General features: G+C 23.9%; 1 protein-coding gene across 1 annotated transcript; it reads left to right on the top strand.

Annotated features, from left to right (window-relative positions):
• The first annotated feature begins 4261 nt into the window (after window positions 1-4261).
• Window positions 4262-26039, top strand: LOC145842138 (uncharacterized). The gene is made up of 26 exons (XM_082949528.1): window positions 4262-4351; window positions 4573-4623; window positions 4917-5079; window positions 7399-7525; window positions 8399-8583; window positions 9657-9770; window positions 9863-9984; window positions 10829-10954; window positions 11619-11726; window positions 12025-12143; window positions 13025-13189; window positions 13761-13872; window positions 14280-14441; window positions 14851-14927; window positions 16316-16459; window positions 16518-16686; window positions 17040-17207; window positions 17707-17915; window positions 18141-18294; window positions 18762-18905; window positions 21795-21946; window positions 22227-22419; window positions 23351-23542; window positions 23754-23921; window positions 24456-24676; window positions 25651-26039. Exons 1-26 carry the CDS (start codon window positions 4313-4315, stop codon window positions 25664-25666), a joined length of 3600 nt encoding a protein of 1199 aa, XP_082805654.1. The 5' UTR covers window positions 4262-4312; the 3' UTR covers window positions 25667-26039.
• The last annotated feature ends 1459 nt before the right edge of the window (window positions 26040-27498 follow it).

The following is a 27498-nucleotide window of genomic DNA, read 5'->3' as shown; positions in this document are numbered from 1 at the left end:
ACACACCATTGGACACATAAATAAATAGTCGCATTGATAAGGCCTCAGGGAGGGACTTTCGCTCGTTTGACCAAAAGGATAACCAAAAGTTAAGAGTTCGCACAAAGGCTAACGTTTATTGTATTTGTGTATGCAGTACTCTACTATACGGTAATGAAACATGGACGTTGTCTAGCGTGCAAGAAAAAATATCTTTCACCTACGATGTCTTTTTGGCATCCTTAGAATTGTATGGCAACAAAAGATCACCAACGAGGAAGTGTTGAGACGTACTAGTCTAGCTCCATGTACTTAACCTTTAGTCAGCGCAGGCTTCGCTGGCCTGGTCATGTTCTGAGGACGGGTGATGAGCAAATACCAAAGTGTCTGTTATATGTACGCGTTGGTAAACGCAACTAAGATCGTAAAAAATTTCGTTTTAAGGACGTATGCAAGTGCGTACTAAACAGTTTGAGTGTAAGAAATGATGAGTTTGAGTTGTTTGCAAATGACTGCGCTAAATGAATATCTACTGTACACAAAAGACCGAAACGAAGGGAAAAAGAATACTTTTAGAAACCGTGGAAGATGAAGAAATGAGAACCAGAATGAATTTTATCTGTTTTTATTTATTTTTATACTTATTTATTATCTGTTTGTTTTATTTATTGCATTACTGTGCTTTTTAATTCATTATCATCATTTATTTGTGTTCTCTATGCACTATTACTCGTAGCCAATCCCGCCTGATAGCGGACCTTTTAATTTAATTTTATATTTAATATTATAGAAATTTTTAAAGTAATTTGAATAAACTACATCAACAAAGAAGTAGGCCTTATGACTAATGATACTAAACTAAAGGCATCAAACCAAATAAGTAAAAAATAAATTGAATTTTATAAAATTCAGTTTTGTATTAGCTACAACAAAATCAAAAATTTTTAATTAAAAATAACAAATGTTTACTAAGTATCTTAAATAGTATTGTAGTTGGTTGTAATTAATCATACTTAAAAAAATATGAGTGTCTGCCTTTAAACACATCAATTTAACTTTATTAAGGTAGTTTGTAAGAATCACATTAAAGTTTGACACTAAGTCTATACTTTTATTCCTTCTAAAAGTATGATACAACCAGTTTTTAAACTGCTAAAGAAGTTTTAGCACATTCTTAATAAATTTCACTTAAGCTTAAAAGCTTAATTTTCTAAAGAAAATTCGAATACTATCTCTTTATAACAATATATAAAACAAACTTTCAAGTGTAGATGTTAGTTTACGAAATTCTATGACAGAAAATATTTTCAATGTAGTTTAGCTTTGTTTTTTCGACAAGAATATTCTTGTCATTTTTTATCTTGTTTTGTGTATGTTTACCTATAAAATTATTTTAAATGCGAACAAAACTAGGAGAACTTTTGCAGCTGCTGTTGGTTATAGTGTGATGCAGTCCAGTTCTAAATAGACTAAATACGGTTAGAAATGTTTGATTATAATTTTGAACCCGCTTAAATAATAATCATACTACTATCATTATACTCATAACAGTAAAACAGATTGTTTTAAAATATTTAAAAACTTAATTTGTTTACTAAAGGATTAAAGTTAAAGATATACATTCACCTGATGCAAAAGAATATGTTGAACCCGGCTTAAAACGTTTGTAAATAGTTGTTAACATCTTTATTGTTTAAAAGTGCAAGCAAATAAAAGTTAAGAAATGACATAGTTATTTGAAATCGTAAATTTAAAATTTCGACATTTCAATTTCTCATGTTTCGAATCTAAAGTAAAGGGTTGCTTCGCCAACTGAACACTGACTATTTAATAAAAATTTGTTAATTTTATATTAAGAGTTCCTGCTATTTAATTTAGTAAACTAACTGCTTTGTTGTCAAAACTTAAGTATGGCATAAATCTAGCAACTCTAAAGGGTAGCTTAAGAAATATGCAAATCATGAGTAAAAAGTAAAAAAAATCATGCTTGATTAGTCGGCAAAAAAAAAAGTTTTTTAATATTATTTTTTATTTTAATCATTCAATTTTTTTTTTTAAATTTTGAGGTAGATTAGGAGTAAGGGTATAAACAAACATTTTATAGAAATAATTAAAAAAAGCTGATTCCGTAAATATGCAAATGATTTGCTACTTTTATGCAAATATTTGTTTAATTCTCCAGCTACCCATTTTAAAAGCAATTTATTAAACTTAAATCATCAAGCTTCGTAAGTCTTAACGAATTTAAGTCAAAAAAGTAGAAGCTTTAAAACAACTACATTTAAAGGAACTAACATTGCACGTTAAACCACAATTATCATATATTTTTATCGACTCTGCTTTAAGATATTTAAGGAAAAACACCAGAGTCTGGTTACAAGACCGAATGAAAATTAACTTATTCTGACTCAAGAGAAATTTTAGTTTCAACTTCAACAAACTTTTAAAAATACGGTTAAAGTATACTTAAACATTTTTCAAAACATGATTAAACTTTTAGTATGATTAAAAGCAAAAATTTTGACGTAAAAAAAATTGATATATATACTATACACTATACTTAATAATGTAGTACTTAAATATATTAGTTTTATCGCAGTTTTATTAAAAATACCTTTAAAAAAAATTTTTGTACAATATTTCAGTTAAATAAATTTTTTTTTCTATGCAATATGGCGGCTGAGCTACTTTTTCTATCAAAATTGGCTTCACTAGACTTAAAAAATACAGCCAAAGCCGACTCCTGATCTGAAGTGCTTGATGATCCAAAACAAAATAATTTCATAAATTTTGACTTTTAGGTCAGGGACTTTACCTAATAACATTTTACTTATAGTATAGTTATAGTTTATAGTTAGGGTATATAATTATAACAAAAATTTAAGAAAATATATAGAAAATAATTTTGTTATGATATATGCAAACTATATGCATTTTTTAATGTACCCACTTGCTTTATCTTGGAAGGTACCTTATTTAAAACTAATGTCAAAATATTCCAGTAGATTGGGTTTACTGTTAATACTAATTTTTTCAACTGTAACTCTTATCTTTTATAGTTTTATTTAAGTGTTTTGTATATCTATTATTTTTATAATACATAGTTTTTTTAAATTGTTTTTCAATTACCTGATTTTTGTATATTGTTTTCTTTGAAGAGGGGAAAATAAATAATGAATATTTTACAAAAAAAAATTGTTTTAAATTATATTTACATACTCAATAAGACACATCTAAACTTAAGGTAATAAACAAAAATTTATAATAGCTTTGTTTTTTAAGGGTTATGTTGTTAATTTAATTAAATATATCATTACTTATATCATCTGCAGTACTAACGTTTTTATAGTTGGTTCTATATTCAAAGGCAATTTTCGGTATTGAACACAATTTAGTTTATTTGAATTTTTATTCATAGCATCTTTTTAATATTTTGTACATTTTTAATTTAAACTAAAAAAAAATTACTGGTGAGAAAAATAAAATTTAAAATAACTCACCAAACAACATAGTTTTAAATCAAATAATTTTTATTTAAGTACTTCATAAAAAACCTGAACTAGTTTTAACTCTATTTTTTACTTAGACTTAAAGTCTGTCCCTAAAACAAAGTTTGTATCTAAAATATCTAAAAAGTTATCTAATATAAATTGGTCTATAACCTAAACTTGTAATAGAAAAGTGATAAATTTTATTATCACTATTGTTTATTGAACAGCAAAATAAAATAATGTTCAAAAAGTTTGGTATAAGGACTTGGTGTATGAAAAAGCCTTTTGGTTATCAAGTCATACACCATGGATACAGTTTAATGTCTAATCCAGGACAGATCAATTATTTATATTGAAACAATAAGTTCAAAAACTTTTAAGCAAAACTGTATGAAATAGTTTATTAAAAAAATTAGGTTGAAAACTAAGGAGGTTTATTAAATTAAATACATTACATGAGCAAAAGTTTAAATTATCCGAATTATGTACGATAAACTATGGTTGTTACAAGTATTTTGTTTTAAATAGTCGATTATGACGTCTATAGTGTTTTTTATATTTTGAAACTTGTATTCAAACTTTAGAGGTTTATTAGATTACCGTACGAAATATTAAAAGAATGGTACGAATAAAAATTTAAATAAACTAAATTGTGTTCAATATGAAACTTTGCCTATAAGTATAGAGCCAACTGTAGAGCAATACTATAATTTTAATTAAAAAAAACTAACTGCAGTAAAACTTTTTTAGTTATTTAGTAGTTTTATTTAAACTTGATATCTATATTTTGTAGAGTTTAAAAAAAATTATATAAATAAAAGTTTACAACAATTGAAAAAACTATGTTTAGAAAGTTTCAAAACAAATTTAAAGATCTTCAGGTAAGTCAGTAGCATTATTAAAAAAACATAAAAAATAATATTTTTAAATGATAATTAAAAGTTATTAGCAAGTACTAGATAATTCTAGTTTTAAAGTTTTTGATGTTTTTTATTAACTCAGTAAATGTTTTAAAAGTAGTAGTAACACTTCATTAAAAAAAAATTTAATAAGGTTTTTATTATATAAAAAACTCTTAAATATGTGCAATTTTTTTTTTTAGAATACTGTATCAAATAATTTAGCCTCAGAATCTGCAGATCAAGAAAATGCTGTTAGTTGATATTTATTTTTGACTTAAATTAAAAAAATTACTTAAAATGGTCAAAATTGTTTAAAACAGATTAGTTTACATGATAGTTTTTTTCCCACAACTCTTAATACTTTAATTTGTACTAATTTATAGTAAAAAGCAAAAAAAAAAAAGAATAAATAAGCTCAAAATTAGCTTTGAATTTTGTTTTTAAATCTAAATATTTTAAAACAAAAAGAACTATTTTATGAACTGTTACATAAAAAAAAAATAAAACCTGTACAGTGTATTTTGATAAAAACTGGATATTTCAGGGATTAATTTGTCCAATGTGCATGAAAAGATACTCCACAGTTGAAAATTTACAGTTATGCAATGCAAAATGCTTGTCTTTAATAAATCAGTCAACTTATGAAAATCCTGATCCTCCTGTTGATCCTAGCACAGAGGAGCTTAAAGAAGAAAATAAAATACAAGGTTTATAGTTTTATAAAATTTAATTTATTTAATGTGTGTATTAATTAACTCACATTTGATATGATATTATATAATAAGTTTTCAGGTAATTGTTTAATTGTTTTTGAACTTAAAGAGGAACAATTTTTATGTTTCTCTTCAGCAATTTAGTCTAATTATTTATTTTTCATCATCACTATTTTTACCTAAAGTTATATTTAAGTATTTCTATCAATAAACTATTGCTTAAAACACCTAATCACATTTAGTGAGAGCTTACTTTATAAGACAAAAATTAAGCCCTCAAGAAGTAGAGAAGCTTTAAGAAAGTACTCCTAGATATATAAGTGTAACATCTGGTAGTTGCTAAGTAAAATTCTACACATAAACACTAACTTTAAAATGCCATCTGTTTTTAAATTGTTAAAGTCATGATTAAAAGTTAAAATAAATTAAAGCCTTTTGGTTTAAATTGGTTTTCTCATTAACATTATGATATAAACGTTTAAACCTAATTGTGCAAACAGCAGTACGTTTATAAATCTAATCTCTATAAGTTGTTTTAAATGTTTGTATATATTAAGTGCTTACTTTTAATTTAGAATTTTTTGTTGTATTTGTGCTTATCTTAGTGAAATACCAACTTTTAATATATTTATGATGTAATTACAAATTGTCAATCTACTTGTAATTAATTTTCTTATTTTTATTAGATATGTTTTTTTAATGTAACTTAAAATTGTTAATTGCTCATAATTTACTTTTCAAACTAGTTGCTTACAGAAGTAATTGAAAAGGTTTAGCTGAAATATATATTACATGTATTTGCTCAATAAAATGTTTTTGAATGTTATGTGTATCCAGTTTTTGTATAAAATTTCCAGTACTAAAATGTTATTTATATTAACAGCTTGAAATATTTTAAAGCTGTTCAACAGGGTTTTCCAAAAAAATAAAATATCAAACTATTTTGGTAATTAATTATGCGTAAAAAAGTAAATGGGTAATTAACTAGTAACGGAGCGATATTTAAAAATTGGGTTGATTATTTTTGAATTTCTGCCAAGGGAGCGTTCAAGAGAAAGAGTTTTGTAATACCTACTCTAGAAGAACAATAAAATGGTATTAGATTATAGCTTTCTTATTAAAAGTTTACCTAAGAAACCTTCAGTGTTTACAAAAAATATTTTGATGAATAACCTCTTGTTTTCGTGCGTTAAGTCAAATTGTAAATAATGAACAATCTATAAATATATAGTAATAATAAAACATAATATAATGAGCTAGATAACTCTGCAAATTCAAGTTAGAAATGTAATTTTAAACAAATATGGTTGGAGGAAATATGTATTTTCCTATTTACATTACTTTTGACTAAAAACATTAACTATTATGGTCTTCTTGCTGTTAAAGATGTTATTAAGATTTAAAAAAAAACATAACCAAGAACTTTCAAAGTCAGTTACCCTTAGACAGATTTTTAGTTTAATATGAAGATATTGTCGAAATTTGTTATAGTACTTTGTCTGACATTGTAAAAAATTTATCTTTAAATACTTGTTTTAATTTAAATATAGTAAGTCAAGAGTTTAGCACATTAGAAAAGAATTTTTCTGTAAATCACGTTGTAGTCTAGAAAACATAATTGTAAATCTATCATAATCCTCTCCAAATTAACATAATCAGAAAAAAATAGTTTTTGTTTAAAAATGTTTGCTGTAAATAAATGTTTCTATCAAGTTATTTAAAAACTTCTATACTATCAATGGAACATCTTAGGTTGAGTTTGTATATAGAATGAAAATCTTTTTTGGTAAAAGTTCAATTATACTAAAAGAAAAGTTTAAACTGCTATGCATTTATAATATATACTGTTTGTTTTAATATTTTTCTTTGATTAGTAATCATATAATAAATGATAATTTATCAAAAAAGACTTGTGACAAAACTTAGATTTCTTTTATAATGAAAACTTAGTGTGTTTTTAATTCTTGAAATATTAATAATTTTTATTATTTACTATGAATATGAAAAGTTTGTTGTTTAAATTAGGCTATCAGAATGTTTATACTTGTTTAATACTATTAACATATTATGTTTAACATATAATGTTTAATATTTTGTAATACCATTGTTTCTGTTAGCAAAATAAAAACAAAATAAGTATCTTTCAAAGTGAATTTTGACTAATATTTCTGTATTTAAATATTTTTTAGTTTTAGTTATAGTATAAATGTAAACAACCATTTTTTACTATAGTGTAAACCAAATGTGTATTTTGTTCTAAAAAATTTATATAAGTTCATAATTTAGTTAGTTTTAATTAAATATTTTATTTAGAATTTTCTTCAACGAACAATAAAACTTATGATAATGGAACGGGGAATTTAGAACAAGATTCCTTAATCAAAAATCACCCTTCTACTGAAAGTTTAATAAGTGAACAAATTTCTAAAGAAAATGGAATGTAATTATTATTTTGTGTTTAAATTGTATTTGTAGAACTGTATTTACAAAAAAGTTTATTATTTCTACCACTGTTTTGTACTTATATTAAAACATGCTATTAACTAATTTTAATCAAAGATTATATTTCTAGATAACAAATGCCATTTTAGTTCAATTTTGTCATGCTTTTATTATTAAACTTTTGAAAATTTAAGTATTGAAAAAGCTAAAAGACATTAGAAAAAAAATTACTTTGGTGTTATTGATTTTAAGTTCATTTTCAAAAAATACAATAAAAGTACAAAATTCCATATAAATATGTAATGTATATTAACGAAATTAAGTAATCCTAGGTTAAACATTTTTTTATATGTGTTTTTTCATTAAAAATCTATCTCGTCCTTGGTTTTCTAAGCTAGGGTCCTCAAACTTTTAGGATTTAGTCCTTGCATGATTTAAAACAATATCTCTTGGGAAACAGTAAGGTGAAAATAAAAAAGTTTTATGATAAAAAAATTTTTAGTTTAATACTATAAAAGTTTGTTATTTAAAAAAACTATTCTTAAGAAATTTAACAGTTATTGCTTAAGAACTGTAAGAGAAGATATGATTTAAATGAAATTAGTGATTTTTGTTGCCATTTTTTCCTCCTTCCATAAGGATCCAATTGAACTCTTTTACTTTGATTTACTGTGTCAGGAAACTACTTCGAATTTTAAAAGCGGTAAAAAGGAACTTAAAAGTTAAGTAAAAAAGAAACAGGACTATATTGTAAAAAAGCCCTTAAACTTAGTATAAATAAATATTTTTAAATGAAATTATATTGTATGTAACTAGATAATAAATTTGCAGCTAAAATTGTTAAATTTATCAATCATTTATTTTTTTACAGTGAAACTACTGACACTGTTGAAACCTTGGAAAAAGAAGATAATTCTAAACCAATTTCCTCACAAACTAGCCTAAAATTAGAAATTGAAGAATATAAAAAGTTATTAGAAGAAGAGAAGTGGTATTCTAATGACTTAAAAGATGAACTAAAAACAGTTCAAAAAACTAATGATGAATTGCAAGCTGGTTTGTATTGACTTTTGAGTATATTATACAAAATTATTCTTAATAGATTAGATATTTTGTAGAGCTTAAAACTAATAAATAAGTTTAAATTTAAAAATTAGTTAAATGTTTAATCTTTTTTTTTTGTGGTTTATACTTATAAAAGTATTGAACTTAATAAGTTTCAACGGAAATAATAAATTTAAGTATTATTAGTTTATAACATAAAAAGCCTTAGACCCCTCTAGCTTTTTGAAAACAACTCTCATTTTAAGATATTTAAACGATATATTAGAAAACAGTTAAGTTAGTAAAATACCAATATTTTATTTTTATAAAATCAATTAATTCTTTATTTTTTGTCTTTGCTTGCTTTAAAAAAATATAAATTATAGTAATCAATAACCTTTCCAAATTTTTATATATTGTTAAAATGAAAGCATTTTAAACTTAAATAAGCTTTTGTATTTTCTTTACACACTATAAATTTTGTATTCATCCATTAGATGCTTTTTTTCATTATTAATGATTTTTTTAAAGTTAAATAAAAAAGTATAAATTTTTTATGAGTTAATCTTTAAAAAACTTTTATTGAAAAAAATTTTTGTTGTTGCTATAACCATTAAGTAATAAATAACTGAGTTTTTACCTTTGTTAATAATTATTAAGTACAATTTAGTACAGCTTTTCTTCTAAAACTGAAAGTCTAAATCTTTTTTATATTTTGTTTATAATCATATAAGTATCATATGATTATTTGTGTTGGCTATAAAAAATGCTCAGTTGTTTTAAATATTCATTATTTCTACTTAATAGTTTCTTAATAAAGATCCTACTGAAACAAGTTCGTTGGAATACATAATAATAAATTTTAACGGTATACTTTATTTATTTAACTAACATATATTTCTGTGTGTCAAATGAGTTAACACACTCCAATGGAGCTCTGTAAAAAATAAATACTGTAAGGGAAAAATACAAGATAATGTATGTGAAAGTTATTTTATTAATTTTTGACAAGGTGGGAATTTTTTGGTGATAAATAGAATAATAAATCCGCACTTCGAATATTTATATATTTTTTTTTTTTACAGAGTCGGAAGCTTTAAAAAAGCAAATAAAAATAAGTCTAGATACAAATGAAGAGTTGGCAAGACAAAAGGAAGAGAGTAATAAAAAATATCAAGATATTGCTCACCAGCAACAAGGTAATGATATTTTAAATAAATAATATTATTATTAATAAAACAATGAATATTGCTGTATTGTAGTATACCGATTTAAGTGTTAATAAACTTAGAGTTTGAAAATGCAATGAAAAAAATAGAAGACGAGAAAAAGGCTCAAAATGAAAAATTAAACAATCAAGCCGTTGAGTTGGAAAAAGCTTCGAGTTGGATAAGAAATCTTGAATCACAGCTGGTATATTTTTATACATTTTAGTTTATTTATAGTTTAGTTTAGTTATTCAAAACAGGGGATAACTAAGTTTATTGAAGTTCACCATCTTTTTTTGTTTCTTACATTTGCTTTTGAAATAGTAAATACTTTTTAAATGTAATAAAAATAAAAGTTTTAGTTAACTTTGTCTTTAATAAAGCATCTAAGTTAGACCAATGCTTCAAAGTAAGAGCATGCCTTGAAGTTTGAAAAGGCTTACAGTGACCAAGACTACCAATATTGTGAAAAAACTTTTTTGTACAAATAATAAAGTTGTCTGTTTTAAAAATATGTTTATCTTCCTTGTTCTTTGAAGCAGCATAATGTTCTTACATAGGGTCTATCTTTTTAATCAAACTTTTCATTAGAGTTTCCCAAAAAGTGGACAATATTGCTCCTGAAGGGTCAATTTTAACTATCAGGGGGCGTTAATTGTTAAAGTGGTGAAAAGTAAATAGGTAATTAACTATGTTATAAATAAAGACAGTTATTTATTAAATTCCTGCAAAGAGATGTTTATAAAAATAAATTTGGGAGACCCTGTTTTACTTGGTAATGTTCGTGCTTTTAAAAAAATACATAAAAAAAGTTTGAAAATAAATACTATATTTTTGTCCAATTTTTTTTGTTATAGTAGTTAAAATGTTTACATGCTTTTTTGAAGCTGATAAATCATACCAGTAGTATACAATCTTATTTCTCTGACTCTTTTAAGATTTTTAGAAACATCCATGAAAGATAAATTAACATTAATATGTTTTGATATGCTGAAATTTACAAAAATAAAATATGTTAGAGCGTCATCACACATATCATTTGATACTAGGTACAAAGACCTGGTGCCGACGATGTACTTGTGTTGAAGAAGGAACTTGTCAGAGTGCAGCAAATAATGTATGAAATGAGCCAAAACGAAGAAGAAAAAATCAATCAGAAGTTTGCCGAATATCAGGTTTTTCATATGCAAAAATATATTTAGTTTATTCTCTTCACAGTTATTTAAAGATTTGTTAACTAGGTTTTTTAGTTTTTATTTCAAGATATTTTTTAGTACTTAAATTATGGTTTTTGTTATTAGATGGTAAAGTGAAAACGTTTATTTAATTTTCAGACTTTTGTAATATTTTTTTGAATTGTTAATACATTTTTTAAACACTTGTAGAAATAGGAATATAAAGATTAGTTATACTTTGGGAAGATTCAATAAAGTTTTAGTTTAATTAAACTAGTATTAAAGTTTTGATCAAGTAAACGTGCACTAATGTGTTATATAAAAATAAAAAAAAACAAATATATAGTATATTATATAAGTTTACTGATAGTTTTTGTTTATCTTATATAGTATACGTCAGCTGCTAGTAAAGTAATAAAAATGTGTAATAGACTTACAAAAAAATTCATACATTATAAAGTCTTGTATTAATTCTATTATGTGAATACTTTAAGGTAGTTATATTTATTTGAAGCTTTTGTTTATAAGTTTTTTGTGTACAATTTCAAATTAAAAAAACGAATAAGTTTTATATAACAATTAGTAAAATATAAAGCATTTAAACGAGAAAAATATATCAAATTTCCTCAAGCAATAAAAAACTAAATAAGCACCAAACTTTTAGTCAGAAAATGAACAACTGAAGGTTGAAAAGATAGAAAATAACAAATATCATGAAGCGAAACAGGCGGAAGTTATCAAAAAAAGCGAAAACATCGAGTCAGCTACCTCTGTAAGTTCAATTATAATTAAATACTTATTTGCTGAACTGAATATGTCATAAAATGTAATAAGTTTGTTGAGCTTTTTGCTTTTTAAATTAAAATGTAATTTTTTATTCTAGTTACTGTACTATATTTAAGTCTAATGTTGTAGGCAAGTCCTTGAATACTATTTAAGATAGTTTTTAACTTCTTTGGATATTAAATATTGTTGAAAATTTCTTTAATTACGTAGCTTTTGTTTCTCTCTGCTAGTAAAATAGATTGTATACATTTTAAAGAAATCTGAAAATTAAAATAACAAAACAGAAAACTTTAAATGAATTGGAACAAAATTTACAAACGGAAAAGAATTTGGTTAATAGTCTTAAGGAAGAAAATGAAAAATTGTGTAAAGACAAAAATGAATTAAATGCTACAATTGAGAGGTTAATTATTAATTTTTTTAAGTATTCAGTTTATTAAATTTAATAAATGCTTAAAAACTATGCTTTATCACTTTCATTTCTATAAATTTAAACTGTTGAAATTATTTATTTTAAATAAGTTCAAAATTATTGGTTATTTAAATTATGATAGTTATTTATAATAGCAAATAGTATTAAATACTACAACTAGAATTTTTGTCATTGTTAGATAGATACAGTGGTTTTAAATATTTAGTTTTTAGAATTATTTCAGAATAACTGAAAAATTTGAAACTAGCTGTAAATTTTTTCTAAAAGATTTGAAAATTGTGAATCTTTACAAAATTAAAAGCTCATAAATTCCTAATATAAATTTTAAAAAATTATGAAAGTAAAAAAAAATATTTTAAAAGTTAGATTTATTTTTCTCCACTGTGCTACTAAAATCAACATATGTAGTGTTTTGTAATAAGCAACTGATGAGTATTTACTTTTACTTAAAATAACTGGTCAACTATACTATTTAATTCGAGATGTAATTGTATCATTTCTTAAAAGTTTTATGAAAACTATGTGTAAAGTTAATTTTATCAGTAATTGCAATATCCTTAGATTTTGATTTATTTGTTTAAGAAGTGTACTATTATAAACACGTAATTAATTAAATCACTAAAAATTATTTTTTATCAAAATCTTAACTTTAAATTATCTCTAAAACTGTGTTTTATTCCATATTAATAATTTTAGTAGTCCATAAATAACATTTGTTGAAATCTCATAAAGTATCTCTTAGTTATAATGTTCAAAAAATTAATTTAACACAAGTTTCTATTTCGTAAACTTTAAAGACTGTTGGCTTATATACCTCAACATATCTAAAAAATATTAATTTTTATACTCAGTTTAAAAAAAGACGACCAAAACTTAATAATGGAACTAAAAGGTAAGATAGAAGAAATAAACAAAGAAAAAAATGAAATAACAAGCAAGCTGCTTACTTCTAGCGAAAAGTTAACCATAACTGAAAAAAATTACTCGGACAAAGAGAATGAATTAGCAAAAATGCGGTTTGTTAACATATATTGATGAAGAAAGCGTTTAATGTTTAATTTTAGTTGTTAATCAGTATATCTCGACCTTTCAAAAGTAGCACAATATATTACTGAAAAATAAAATATGAACACACTGCTAAGCTATATAAATATGATTTTGTGTTAAAATCACTTTTTGTTTCGTAAGTCTTTAACAATAAAAATGTGTTAAAAACTGTTTATCTATGCTATAATAAACATTTTTTAGTAGAAAAATATAAAATAAACATTATTTTTTTGTTTTTTGCAATTAAAAAAATATTTTGTGCACACAGTGAGAACCAATGATTTATATAAAGTTATGTTTTTCTACACTAAATAACTTTGCTTTTAAGCTTTTCACGTAGCTAAAATGTACAATAATTTTTAAAACTTTGAGTAGTATTTAATTTTAATTTTTATAAGTTAATTAAAGCATAACTTGTTTGAAATTCAATGGGAGTAAATATAACCTAATTAAAATAGTTTGTTTTAGGAGATTTTTCTTATTTAAAACTTATCATTTACGTTTGATATTATAGTATTATAAAACTTAAGCTATTTTTAGGACTCAGAATGAAGCCTGCCAATTAGAAGTTAAACAAACAAGTATTCAGATCCAACTTAAAACAACACAAATTGAAAAGCTAACTCAACAGTTTGAAAATGAAAAGTTAAAAGTAGTTATAAAATTTTATATCATTATAAATTAAAAATAATTGGTTGTTTGAGGCAGCCTATGTAGAAGTTGTTATCACTTGGATTAATTAAATTAAAATAAGTATTAAAATAAGTATGCACAACTGAGTAACGTTTTATTAAGTAGCGGTTAAACTTTTTTCTACCAATATTATATGACTAAAATGTACCTAAAAAAATGAAATACTCCAGAAAGTTTTTATTTATTTAAAGGTTTTATTATTTTTTTTTATTAGGTTGACAAAAAACTAAGTCCATAGTCGATTGTAATCAATTAATATTTTATCTGAAAAAAAAGTGAAGTCTACTAGCAGTTTTTATAACGATACAGACTTTGAATCTTTATTTAACTAATAAATTTCAAAAAATGTTTAAAAAACTATTTTAGGCTGAAAGTTTAGAAGAAAATCTAAATGAAAAAACAGAACAACTGAAACGAAAAACAAATGAATTCAATGATGTAGTTAACGAAAATGATAAAATAAGTAAGGAATTAGTTGATTCAAAAAAGACTATAACCAATCAAAACCAGAGTCTTATGAAAAATCAAGTAAGCAATCATGTTAATAGTAATGAAATAGTTTTATAGAACGGTAGATAAAAGTTGGAACACATAAATTCTTGTAATTGCGTTTAATTTTATAGACCACAAAACGTGTTTATTAAAAACTAAAATTCCCATGAATATTAAAAAAAAGCTTAATTTTCTTTTCGTTTTTATTTATGCTAGTAACTTATATGTTTGTATTATTGATTTAATTTTGTTTTGTGCGTACGTTTTTTATGTTTACTATAAGTTGTTTTTGAAACATTTATTATAAATATATTAAATAAATTGTACTTTTATAAGTTTGTTTTTTATACTTAGGTGCTCACAATTTTACTTACAAATATAAGAAATTCTAAAAAAAATTTAAAATGAAAATTAATTCTAATAATTATTACTTTTATATTTTCAGAATGATTTGTCAAGTATAAAATCCAAACTTGAAAGTGAATTAAAGAAAAAAGAACAGTACTATGAAGAGTCTCAAAAGTATTTTTTTTAGTAAATTCGTAGGTTTCGCAAATATTTTAAATTTTTCATAGTTTATAACTGTATTATGTTAATTTACAAAATTATTCCGGTTTATTACAACTAATAATTTTATAATGTTAACATTATTTAATAGTTTTTTGGAAATGTTTAATCTTCTTTATTTATTTTAGACCAAATATTTTATAATTATATTCAGGGTTGCCACATGGTCAGGAAATCAGGAAAAGTTTAAACAAATGACAAAATTTAGGAAAAGTCAGGAAACGTTTAAAAAATGACAAAAGTTAGGAAAAGTCAGGAAAAAATGGGGGGTTTTGAAAAAAAGTCAAGAAATTTGATAAATTTTTGGAAAAAGTTAGATTTAGTCAGTTTATATTTACAAAATTCCTTAAATTCTAAATCCTTCAAATGGTAAAAATTAATTAAAAATCCTTTAAAGTCAGAAAAAATTCCAAAGTTTTCCTAGAAATTTACAAAATTAATTAATTTTCAATGCCTTCATTTGGTATAAATTAGTAAAATATACTTTATAAAACTGCAAAAAATTTCTATTTAAATATGGAAAAAGTACCCTACTTGAACAAGGAGATTTTGTAAGCTTTTTAGTATTGATGATCTGTAGCAAGGACACTTCCATAATGATACTGTGATATATACACAAAAGTTTATCTAGCATAATTTTAGAATCGAATTGTATATTGTTTAAGTAAATAATTGAGTTCTTTATAATTAAGCAGTTAGTTTAGTATTTTATTTAACAAACTGATGTATATAGTTTACCTCTTTATAATTTTTTCAAAGTTGTTAAAATTTATAAAAAGGTTATTAGAGAGGTATATGTCAAGATTAAGTTTACTTATTATTTGTATTTTTTGTAGAATATCTTAAATTTTTAAAATAAATTAGAGTATATTTATTTGTTACAAATTTTATACTAAATGATCAGAGGAAATTTAAGGATTTAATTGCAAAAGTTTTATATATGTCGTTTCGTTTATTTAGATACATTTATGCTTGGAAATGCTAAAAAATTGTGTCTTTTTTCAGACAAGCTGTGTTTATAAGGTAATGTGATACAAGTATTTTGCTGATAAAGCTGTTTATTGCAAATACATCAATCATACACAAATGGTTCAAGTGATGTAATGGAAGTTTGATGATTGAATTCAGCAAAAAGACTGTTGTTTTAATCTGTATTATAATTAGATTGAGAGCTTTCAATACTTTCAAGTGCTAGATTATTTATAATAGAATAAGTTAAAATTAAGAGTTTGATTTATAAAAGTCAGGAAAATTTTGGTAAAAAGTCAGGAAATTTTTCTCAGCTTGATCTGTGGCAACCATGTATATTTTTTTATTGGATTCTAAATTTTATGTTTTATAAGACTGCGTGAGGAAAAAGAAATGCTGTCTACCAAGATGGACATGGGAGAAAGAGCAAACATTTTGAAAACACAAATGGAACAAGAAAACAAAAAACTAAGAAATGAACTCCTTCGAGTAGAAAATGAAATAAAGCAAAAGACTAGGTTCGTAAAAAAATTAAAATAAATAGCCAAGTTTAATACTTAATTGATTTTTTTACAGTGAACATGAAGATTTCGTAGCCAAGTTAAATAGTCGTATTATTGAAGCTGATAGTCGGTACGAAGTATTAAAGAGTGATAATGAAGCATCGCTAGCTAAAGTAGAAAAACTTAACGGAGTTTTGTGTGAAAAAGATGACAACCTAGAAAAATTTAAGTCTAAGCTTGAAGTAATAATTTTTATATGTTTATTATATGTTTTTTATCAATTTTCTTGTTTATTAGGGTTTTACTAAATTTAACCAGCCTGGATGAAATATTATCATTTGAATGTTTCAAACTAAGCGTTTAAAACTTTAAGAGTAGTAGGTCTTAAATTTTTATTTGTATTTGGATATTTTCTATTAAATAAATCTCCGAAAATTCAAATAAAAAAGTTGTTAACTAACTTTACAAAATAGTTATAACGTTGCTAAAAGTAATTTTTTAAATGAAATTATCAAAAATCACTAAAACAACCGTAAGAACCTATTATTTTTATACAAAATTTCAATCCAGTATTTATATGTATTAAAACTGTAAGGATACAACGAACAACTTGAAAGAAGTAGAGAACAGTTTAAAGTTGATACGTTCAGAGTCTGAACAAAAATCGATAAGATTCAAAATTTTTGAAGACGAAAAATCTACTGAAATTGAAAGCTTAAAAAAAGATTTACACGATATAAAAGAAGAACTTCAGTTATCAAAAGTTTGTAGCGTATAAGTTGTTGGTGCCAAGTATTTAAGTTTAAATTTAAATTTAAATAAATTATATATATTGAAACGTTATATTTAGTTGAAGATTTATTTAAATTACGTTTATATTATTTGATTGTAGATGCTTCTATAGATATTATATTAAAGGTTGAAAAATAAGGCATGTCAACACATTATTTTGTTGTTTAAAAAAAACAAAACTTGTTTTCATTGAATTTGGCAAATATACCCTTAATTAGTTCAAAAAAAATTTTATGGGTTTTTATTTTTAATTATTTTGTTGTATAAATTCATTGTCTTATCAATCCGTCTTATCACTTTAAAAGCTGTTGGTTTCAATTTAGTAATCGTCTAAAAATTTATTATTGTAGGTTTTTAGTTTTTAAACATAATCATAATAGTTAAATCTATACTTAAAATTACTAAACCTTTATAAGAATTTTGTTGAAAAAGATAAAAATTTTAAAGCTATCTTTATTCTTTTTTAACAGGAAAATTTTAAAAAAGAAAGCGAAAATAGTTCTGTTAAAATAACAGAGTATGAGAGTAAGATTGAAGGTTTAAATTTAAAATTAGAAGACATTACTAACGAAAACAAGAAAATAAACAAAAACTACTCAGAATTTCAAGAGGAAACTATTAAAGAAAAACAGCTCTTGATCGACGACCACAAAAATAAAGTTTCGAAACTTGATGAAAAGTTAGTTGTTTTTTTTACATTTAAATGATAAAATAATTTATTTATTTTTAAAATAATAGTTTCACTGAAAATGCTGATCATTTTCATACATGTTTGCAAAATCAACCATCAAAATTAGATACTATAAATTACTTGTTTTTTCTACGATGCTCATTTTGCTAAAAAAAATCAAAAAATCAAATTTACATACTTATGGATTAATATAACAAATTTGCACATTTTTAGTTTAGAACTGCTTGCTAAAAATTTGGAGCAAAAAAACACAAAAGTAACAAATTTGACTGAGGAGGCTTTTAAACTACAACAATCTGTTGAAGACAAAATAAAAGAAATTAATAAAAATAAAAATGAAATTAACTCATTGCACCAAAGTATAGAAGTGTGTTGCAGATTTAATCTATAAAATGTAAAGTACATACATATTTTATACTTTTATCCGCTGGCTTAAAATACAGACTTTTAAACTAGTTGACTAATGATTATTTTAATCAGTTTATTGTTGATTTCATGAAGGATACTTTAGATATATCTTTAGAATTTTATATAATCTAGATTACATAAAATCATATTAAATTATTGGACTATAAATTAAATATAATTGAGCGTATTACTTAAAAAAATCCGTTTAATTTGTTGATAGTTTTTAGATATATTATGATTTGATATTTTCATTATTTTTGTAAATAAAAGAAAAAGGTTAAAATTTTAAGTATGTAGGTATATATATTTATAAATATAAATGATTTAATTTATGTACTGCTTTGAAAAAAAAAACTTCAGAAAAGTTTAATTGTTATTATTAAACTAGATGTTTAAACAGTAATAAAAAAGATAAAATTAAAACAGAATATTCAAAAGGAGTCTGATAACAGACTGGATAACTTAAATGCAAAGATGTGCACTTTACAAGAAGAAAAGTCTATTGTTGACGAGAAGCTATTAGAAACAGAAACTAATTTTAAACAAATAACTCTAGCTCATTCTGAAAAAGTTAGTCTTTTTAAGAACATAATAGATGAAAGTTTCCGTTGAATAAGTTTCTTTAAATCTTCGAGCTGTCGAAATTGATATAATTCTAAGTACATAGGGACGACGCGTGATGATGTCTTTGAGTTGCAAATCAACAAAAAGTATCTCAAATGTTATTGTTCTTACAATCATCTGTGCAGTTTATGGTAAAACTAAAAAGAGTCAAATTGAACATTTAAATTTGTTATTTAACTTCTTCTTCGCACCAACTATGATGTTATATTTTGTCGCCACTTGTCTACACGTTTTTATTTCAGTAACCTCTTGCATCTTTAGGCACTCGTGACGTTACGCACTCTCGTTTAGTTACGCATTTTAGAATTCTAAAAAATTCAAAAATTTTAATTTTAATTTTTTTAATATTGCACAAATTTGGTTTATTGTATGTTTTTAATTTAAAATATGTTTTTAAATGCTAACTCACCTCTCTATATCTTTAGTCTTTGTAAACTTATGTACTTGACTAATTAAAAAAAGTTGCAGTAACATAAACAGTTTTTATTAAACATTTTTCTTATACTTTATATATTTTTGTTCAACAGAAGAAATTCATTACAGCACCAAATGCAAACTTTTGTAAAAGGCTATAAAAAAAAATTAATATAGACAACACACCATTTTAAAATTGTAAACAAATGCTTAATTATAAATTGAATTTGCTAAGTAGAATAGAATATAAATTTTAAGTATCAAATAAGTCACATATAAATAAAGATATAGATAAAATCTACTTATTATTGAAATTAATAAAATTTTTCTATAAGCATTATTATTTTACATTTAATTTTTTTTCTTTAACATATTTATAGTTTTATTTTTTGTTTTCATATTTATAAATAAAGTAAACAAATTGTTAAAAGTGGGAAAGTCCCCAGTGTGCTTTTAACTAAAAGCAATATCAAAAAACAGCCATTACAGTAAGTACATTTAGTACCTCTCGTATCTTTACGCATTTTTTCTGTGGACACCATGTGGGTAAATAAAGTGAGAGGTTACTGTATTTGAATTTGCACTTAAAATATTTCAATTTTTTTTGCTTTAACTCTTTTAGCATTTCTATTGTAACAATTAGCAATAAGCACACCGTACACAGTCTCAGCTTTGTTGAAGAAAAAGTTGAAATGTTGCTATTAGGTAGTAGTAACTTTTAAACAAACATATAATAATTACAGTACAGTAACCTCTCGCTTATTTACGCACATGGTGTCCACAGAAAAAAAGCGTAAAGATACGAGAGGTACTAAATGTATTACTGTAATGGCTGTTTTTTGATATTGCTTTTAGTTAAAAGCACACTGGGGACTTTCCCACTTTTAACAATTTGTTTACTTTATTTATAAATATGAAAACAAAAAATAAAACTATAAATATATTAAAAAAAAAGAATTTAAATTTATGTAAAATAATAATAATTATAAAAATATTTTACTAATTTTAATAATAAGTAGGTTTTATCTTAATCTTTATTATATGTGACTTATTTGATACTTAAAATTTATATTCTATTCTACTTAGAAAATTCAATTTATAATTAAGCATTTGTTTACAATTTTAAAATGGTGTGTTGTCTATATTAATTTTTTTTATAGCCTTTTACAAAAGTTTGCATTTGGTGCTGTAATGGAAATAATCTTCTTAACAAAAATATATAAAGTATAAGAAAAATGTTTAATAAAAACTGTTTATGTTACTGCAACTTTTTTTAATTAGTCAAGTACATAAGTTTACAAAGACTAAAGATATAGAGAGGTGAGTTAGCATTTAAAAACATATTTTAAATTAAAAACATACAATAAACTAAATTTGTGCAATATTAAAAAAAATTAAAATTAAAGTTTTTGAACTTTTTAGAATTCTAAAATGCGTAAAAATGCGAGAGGTTACTGTACTGGAGTTACTGTACTGTTCGTGGTATATAATTATGTATATACAATAAAGATAGTAAGTAAATCTTACTTTAATGTAACTAACAAAGGCTGTTAAAAACTTCTCACTAAATTTTATCCATTTACTTTAAAAGAATCTAAATAAAATGTTATTGTTAGTTTTGCTTGTGTAATAAAGTTTATTAAATTATTTATTCGTTGTCAAAGGAAGTAAAACAAAAATATGCAAATATAATATAAACATTTATTGTGTTTTTATTTTTAAAAATCATGCAAAAATGTTATTACAAAAAGTATTTAATGTACTAGTAGTGTTTATCTAAATTATGGAATTTCGGTTTCTTTAGTTTTTCAAGATGCTCATTTAAAAATCTTGATAGTTGGTTTATAAAAACTATCTAAAATCAAAATACTTTAGTTTTTAGATATTTATTTTTAGCTGTAAGACTAAAAGGAAATATAATTAATTATACAGTAAATGCATTATTTAAAGCAAATTGAACTCAAGTAACTTGTTTATTAAAGAATCAGTGATAAGCTTACTGAAATACACTGTACTGTAAACTAGTATTTAAAAAACTAAATTTTTTAGTTTCCATCGAATTATTGCCTCATACTAAAAGCTTTTTTTTAAGACTAAAAAGAAATTTTATTTATTATTGGTTTATTTAGTGATGTATAAGTAAAAAGCTAGATAATGATTTTAATTAAGTTTACTTTTGTTTAAATGATATACTAAGAAGTATCCTAATTTGAAAAACTGTGTCTTTACTTTTATCCTATCATTTTGCAGTGATTTTAGATTTATTTGAAGTTCTAAAACTTTATATGTACCTAGCTTGAAAAGTATTGTATAGTATTAGTTGATTACAGTTTGTCGTTCTAGCGGTACTAAGTGTTTAACAGTTTTTAAGGATATAATAGTTTTAAGTTGATGTATATAAAATTTATTTGAGTGTTACAGGTAGAAACTTTACAACTTGAACTTAAAGAAGCTGAAGAAAGTCTTAAAACATCTAAAGAACAGTCAGAAACATTGACAAATAGTCTCTTAACAGAAGTTACAAACAAAAATAATGAAGTTATTGAATTGAAGGGTTCTATCGAAAAAGAAAAGTTTGTTTTAAATAAGTAGTCGCTATTATGTTTTAGAGTTTACATTCATTAGCCACAATTATATATTGATAAAGGATTTAATTTCAAAAAGTTACACCCTGCTCAAACTTTTATTTTATGATAGGTAAAATGTGTTTTTGATTTCGTACGATATTTAAAAAATTATTTAGATCAATTATAGAAATAACGCCAAATATGTTAAAACTAAATTTAAGATTCGTTTTCTCGTATTTATTTTAATGTTTTCAATAAAAATATTCAAATAAAATCTCACAAACAGGACAGATCATATGACTGCGTGTAAAATACTAAAAGAAAAACATGTTGGTGAGATAGAACGCATCAAGAAGGATAATGAAGCGTTGCTGAATGAATGTGAGAGTGAAAAGCAAGAAGTTGTTCTGCAGTTAGAACGAGCCGCCACAAACCTGCAAAACTCTCAAAAAGACAATTCAAAGCTTAAAGACGACTTGGTTTGTAAATTTAAACAATTAGGAACTTTTAATATCACTTTACTTAATTGTGAAGTTTGTTAAGTAAATAAGTTCTACAAGTAAATTCAACATATTAAAAGCTTGATTGGGTACATTTTTGTTTTTATTGCTTTTTATATCTCAACAAAAACCAGTAAAATGTCAAAGTAATAATTAAGAGAGTCAATTTGTTTTTTGTTCTATTGTAGGGGTTTGAAGTTTTAATAACCATCCGGTCAGATTTATCACAAAAAATCTTTTGCGAATTTGTTTTACTGTTTTGAAATTTATTAAGAGAATTTTTAGAGGGGCGGTTAATTGAAAACTGTTGTGCTAAAAACAACCTTTATAAGCTAAATTTTAATGAAACTACCGTTTAATAAGCAATAATGTGTAATGTAGTCAAATTATGAGCTTATTTAAAATTAGTTGTTATAAAATAGACCAATTTTATGAGTAATACACAAGTTATCTATTTATTTCATTTTGGATGATAGTTTTTTAACTAGACCGCTAAAAAAAGTAAGATATTACTAATTTTTAACCTAACTAGTTGATTTAAAAATTAAAGTATAGTTTTCAAATGAAATTTATTTTAAGCAAAAAGTAAGTTTTAAAACTTCTAATTATATTATCAAAAATATTCTTAGCCCTAACTTTTCACTTATACGTATATATAGAAATGAGTTGGTCAACAAGTTTTACATATATATAAATATTTATGTCTGATTTATTAACCTTAAAAAGTTTTTCAATTACAAAATATATACTTTTAACATTAAAAATGAAAATAATACTGCATGTTAAAATGGCTACATTTTGAAGGATTACCCTTTTATACTATACCTTGTACTGTTTATAAAAATTATTTTTTTCTAAAGGTTTAAGAGCTATAATTTAATGAAAATGTATTTATAAAAATATATGACAGCTTTCATTGAGACGGGAGTTAGAAAAAGCAGAAGCGGAGTATTCAGTAGCAATCCAGTTGAACAAGGAAGAGAAGGAAGTGTTGAAGCAGAACCTGTCAGCTGTGAGAAGCGAATTAGTGCGGTTAGAAGGAGAAGTGAGCGATAGAGAAGAACAGATAAAAAGTTCGGAGCTGGAAAAGAACAATCTTATGGTGACTTTTTTACCTGTTTTCCAGTATTTGTTTTAGTTTCGATAAGTAACTTAAGATAAACTTAGATAAATAAATTTCAAAAAAAAACGTTTATTTTGAAATTAGAAAAGACTAAATTAATAGGTTCTTTTAACATTTCTTCAGTTATTAATTTAGGCAATTGCAAACTAGTTTTTTTTTTTTGAACTGGATTAAAACGTACTGACAACAGAGCTCGTTGGAAAGTGGTTTAGAGGATCGACGTAAGTTATTAGAAAGGTGTATTGACGTCGAATCCACCAACAACCAACTTAAAACAAATATAAACGATTTAAATTCGCAACTGCAACAATCCATCAGTGCTATACACGAGCTCGGAAGAGAAAATCAAGCATTGCAGGTACAGCAAATTTAGATAGATTTTTGATTAAGTTGGTTGTATATACACTTATAAATGTCAAAGTTAAAATTAAAAAAGTACTGTTTTTACAAAAGTCCGTAATTACTTAAGTTGGAAACTTTTTCAAAATAGTTTAAGTTTATAAAAGGGAAAAAATATCATAATTATTTATTAAACTGTCTAGTAGCTACTTGATTTTTTTTTTAATTTACTTTTACATACAAAAATATCATTACAATGTAAAAATCGTCTAGCTTTTAAAATTTTAGTTTTATACACAGTTTTGAACTACTACGTCATAATATATTTTTTAACTTTTATTTATTTTTTTGTTGCATGAATGTGTTTAGTTCTACTAGTTTTAAAGTTTCACTGATGAAGGACGGTTGTCCGAAATTAATTTGAACAAAACGTGCAATAAACTGGTAGATTTTTAAACCATCGTTAATTTATTTTTTGTAGTAGCTACTTGGTAATACTTCACCTACTAAATAATTTAACTATAGCATTTTTAAGCTGGTAAAATTCAATCAGGTTAAGCACAATACAACGATTTCACGCAAATGGGCTGACGACTCCAACGTTCGTGAATGCAGTAAATGTGCGAAGGCGTTCAGCATGATGATAAGAAAGCATCACTGCCGACACTGTGGCAATGTGTTTTGCAACGACTGTAGCAGTAAACAGGCAAAAGTTGCCAGCAGTAAGACTCCTGTGAGAGTATGTGATAAGTGCTACAGTGAATTATCTACTGTGTAAGTTTTTTTTTCTTTCTTTTCTTATTAAATTTAGCTAGCAAATAAATTAAATGTTTGTTTATCTACGATAGTCAAATAACAATAGCCACCTGAAATAAAGTTTATTCTAGTACAGGTCACTACTATATATTTATAACTAGTTATTGATTTAAAGTTTCTAAATGGCTAGGAAAATTGTATAACATTAGATGACATTATTTCTACAAACCTAAATAAGTCTACAAAAAAGTTTTCAAGTTTAACGGTAAAAAAAGTATTTTAGAAAAAAAACAAGCACTACATCTTGTATTTAAAAAATTATCACTTTAAAGTGTTAAATAATAGTAATATTGATTGTAGTGACTTGTATATTAAAATTATTTCAAAATTAAGTTAAAAACCGGACACTTATGTTAATGATATGGTGGGCAGTTTCAAGTGACAATTAAAGAATATAAACATATATAGAAAATACTTTAGTACTTAAGAATTTGCTAACTATTCTGTCAAGATTCTATTTGAACTAGAATTAAGTTATAACTGAAGGTCTTTAATAGGGTGAAATTATTTTGTACAATTAAATATTGTTTTATAGTATAGTAAATTTTATCTCTCTTAAGTCAAAAATTAATTCCTTCAAAACTTTTATTAAACAATATTTTTCAAAGTAGAGTTTAAATTTAGAGTATCTTAATTTGCCTACTTGTACTACTAAAGTCAAGAAGTAAAAAAAAATGTTATTAATATTTACAGGTTGTACAAAAAAAAAAGGTTATACTCATTTTTCTAACTAATTATATACCATCCAATGACTTCTTTTATTTATAGTTTCAAAGTAGTAATTTTTAAATACACTCTATAGTTTTTTTTTTGTTATACTTGAAGTTTTTTATCTTAGGACAAAATGTATTTGTTAGTAGCATAATCTTTTTTAAAGACTAAAATTTTATTAGTAATAAGTAAAAATTCAAATAAAATTCTCTTTTTTTCAGTCAAATCATCACGTGAGTAATTCAATCTCAACAACATCATTCCTAAGTATTTCAATAAACAACAAACAGTACAAAAAACTTAAATAGTATTTAAATTAAATTTTTTTGTTTTTAGTTTTTAATGAAAGTTTTTATGTTTGTTTTCAATCTTTAATGTAAATTTATATGTTTATTTTTCTGTTTTTAGTACTTATAAACAAATCTAAGACTGTGTAAAAAATCACAGTGAGTATATACTAAACATAGCTCACATATACAAAACATATATTTATGGCAATTGTTGTTAAGTTCATTTATTCTACTCCTACTTAATTTTTATGATTTTAAATTGCTTGCTGTTGATTTTTAAAATGAAGCTATTATGTATTTGATGAAGCATGTAGTGACTTTTTTTTGTGCTAACGTATTTTTTTCATTAAAAATTGCAATCATTTAAAAATTGTAATGTTTGTTTTATTTTTTTTTTTAATATTAGGAGTTTCAGTATAGTCACACACTCTGAATAACTCAGATTATTTTGAATTTTTGGAAGTCTCAGAACATTATGATTTTTTTTTAAACACCGGTTGACTCTAGATAGTTATGTTTTTTTATAAAAAACTTAAAATAGTTTTAAGATTTTTTTATATCAGCACATTTTTTTTCTACATCTTGAATGAGATTTATTTCATCCAGTTTCAATTTTTTTTTTGCTTTATATAGTTAAATTTATTAAAGCATCAAATTTAGAAGTATATATACATAAACGGTTTTTTATTTATTTAGAAAAAAGGTGAACATGAGGTTTAAGTAGTTTGTGCCAGAAGTAAAAAAAAAGGATATAAGAATTCAGGATGACTTAAAATAGTTTAAAATCACTCAAGATATTTTTTTTTGACTCGAAGAGTGGGAACTCTTGAGTTTTTACTATTCTTATCTTTAAGTAAACTACGTATTTTTTTTATAACTACATGGTGTTAAATTGTTATTAAAATCTCACTGAATTATTTCTGAGCAAAGTTCCACATCTCTAAAAATAAAATCTATACAAAGCACATAAGTTTGTACTACTATATAAAGTATTTAGCTGCTGTAGTGTAAAGCTTTTGCCGTATTTTAAGTTTGACCAAAATAGACTCTTATGTTATGTACACATTTAAAAAATTTTTAGAGAGTTGTTAGGTCAATTTTTTATCTTCTATATTTCTAAGAATTTTGTTCAAGATAAGCCTGTCTTTTCTAATCCGATGTCTTAGGTACAAAGCGATGACTAACTATTAGACGTGTAAGTTTTCTTTTTACCGATTCTATTTTCAAATATGTTTTCAGATAGGGGAACAAAACTTTAGTTTCAAGCTGAGGATGCACACATAATTTTTTTTTCTAATGGTATGATAAACTTTTTTTCATGTTTTGATAAAACGCTGATTAATAATCTTGTTATTTACTTTTAGATTATTTTATTAGTTTATAATAAATTACTTTCAAACATGTTTTAAATTTAAGCCATACGTTTATTCTAAAAAATCACAAGAACTAAAAACGTACGTAGTTCATTAAAAAGTTTGATAGCAAGTAATATAAGTTTTGTTTAAATAAAAAACTCGGTCTATTCTTAAAATTATTTCAAGTTTTATTAAATATAATTAAACATATGTATAAAAAAAAATACTATTGCTATAACTTAGTTAAAAAGATTAAAAAAATTAAACTTAAATGTACAATTGTAATTTTTTCTTGCTTTTTATAAATCGTTTATAGAAAATTATAAAAGTATTAGTTTTAACTTTTTAATCGTAATTGTTTAAAAAAAAAACTTTATTTACTCTTATCTCTCATCAACAATATAGAAAGTGAATTTTAAAAACA

This window comes from Thalia democratica, chromosome 8, assembly GCF_965202585.1.
Source record: "Thalia democratica chromosome 8, ktThaDemo2.hap1.1, whole genome shotgun sequence".
NCBI classification, from domain to species: Eukaryota; Metazoa; Chordata; class Thaliacea; order Salpida; family Salpidae; genus Thalia; species Thalia democratica.
Note: the sequence above shows the minus strand (reverse complement) of the source record. Positions and strands in the feature narration are given on the sequence as shown.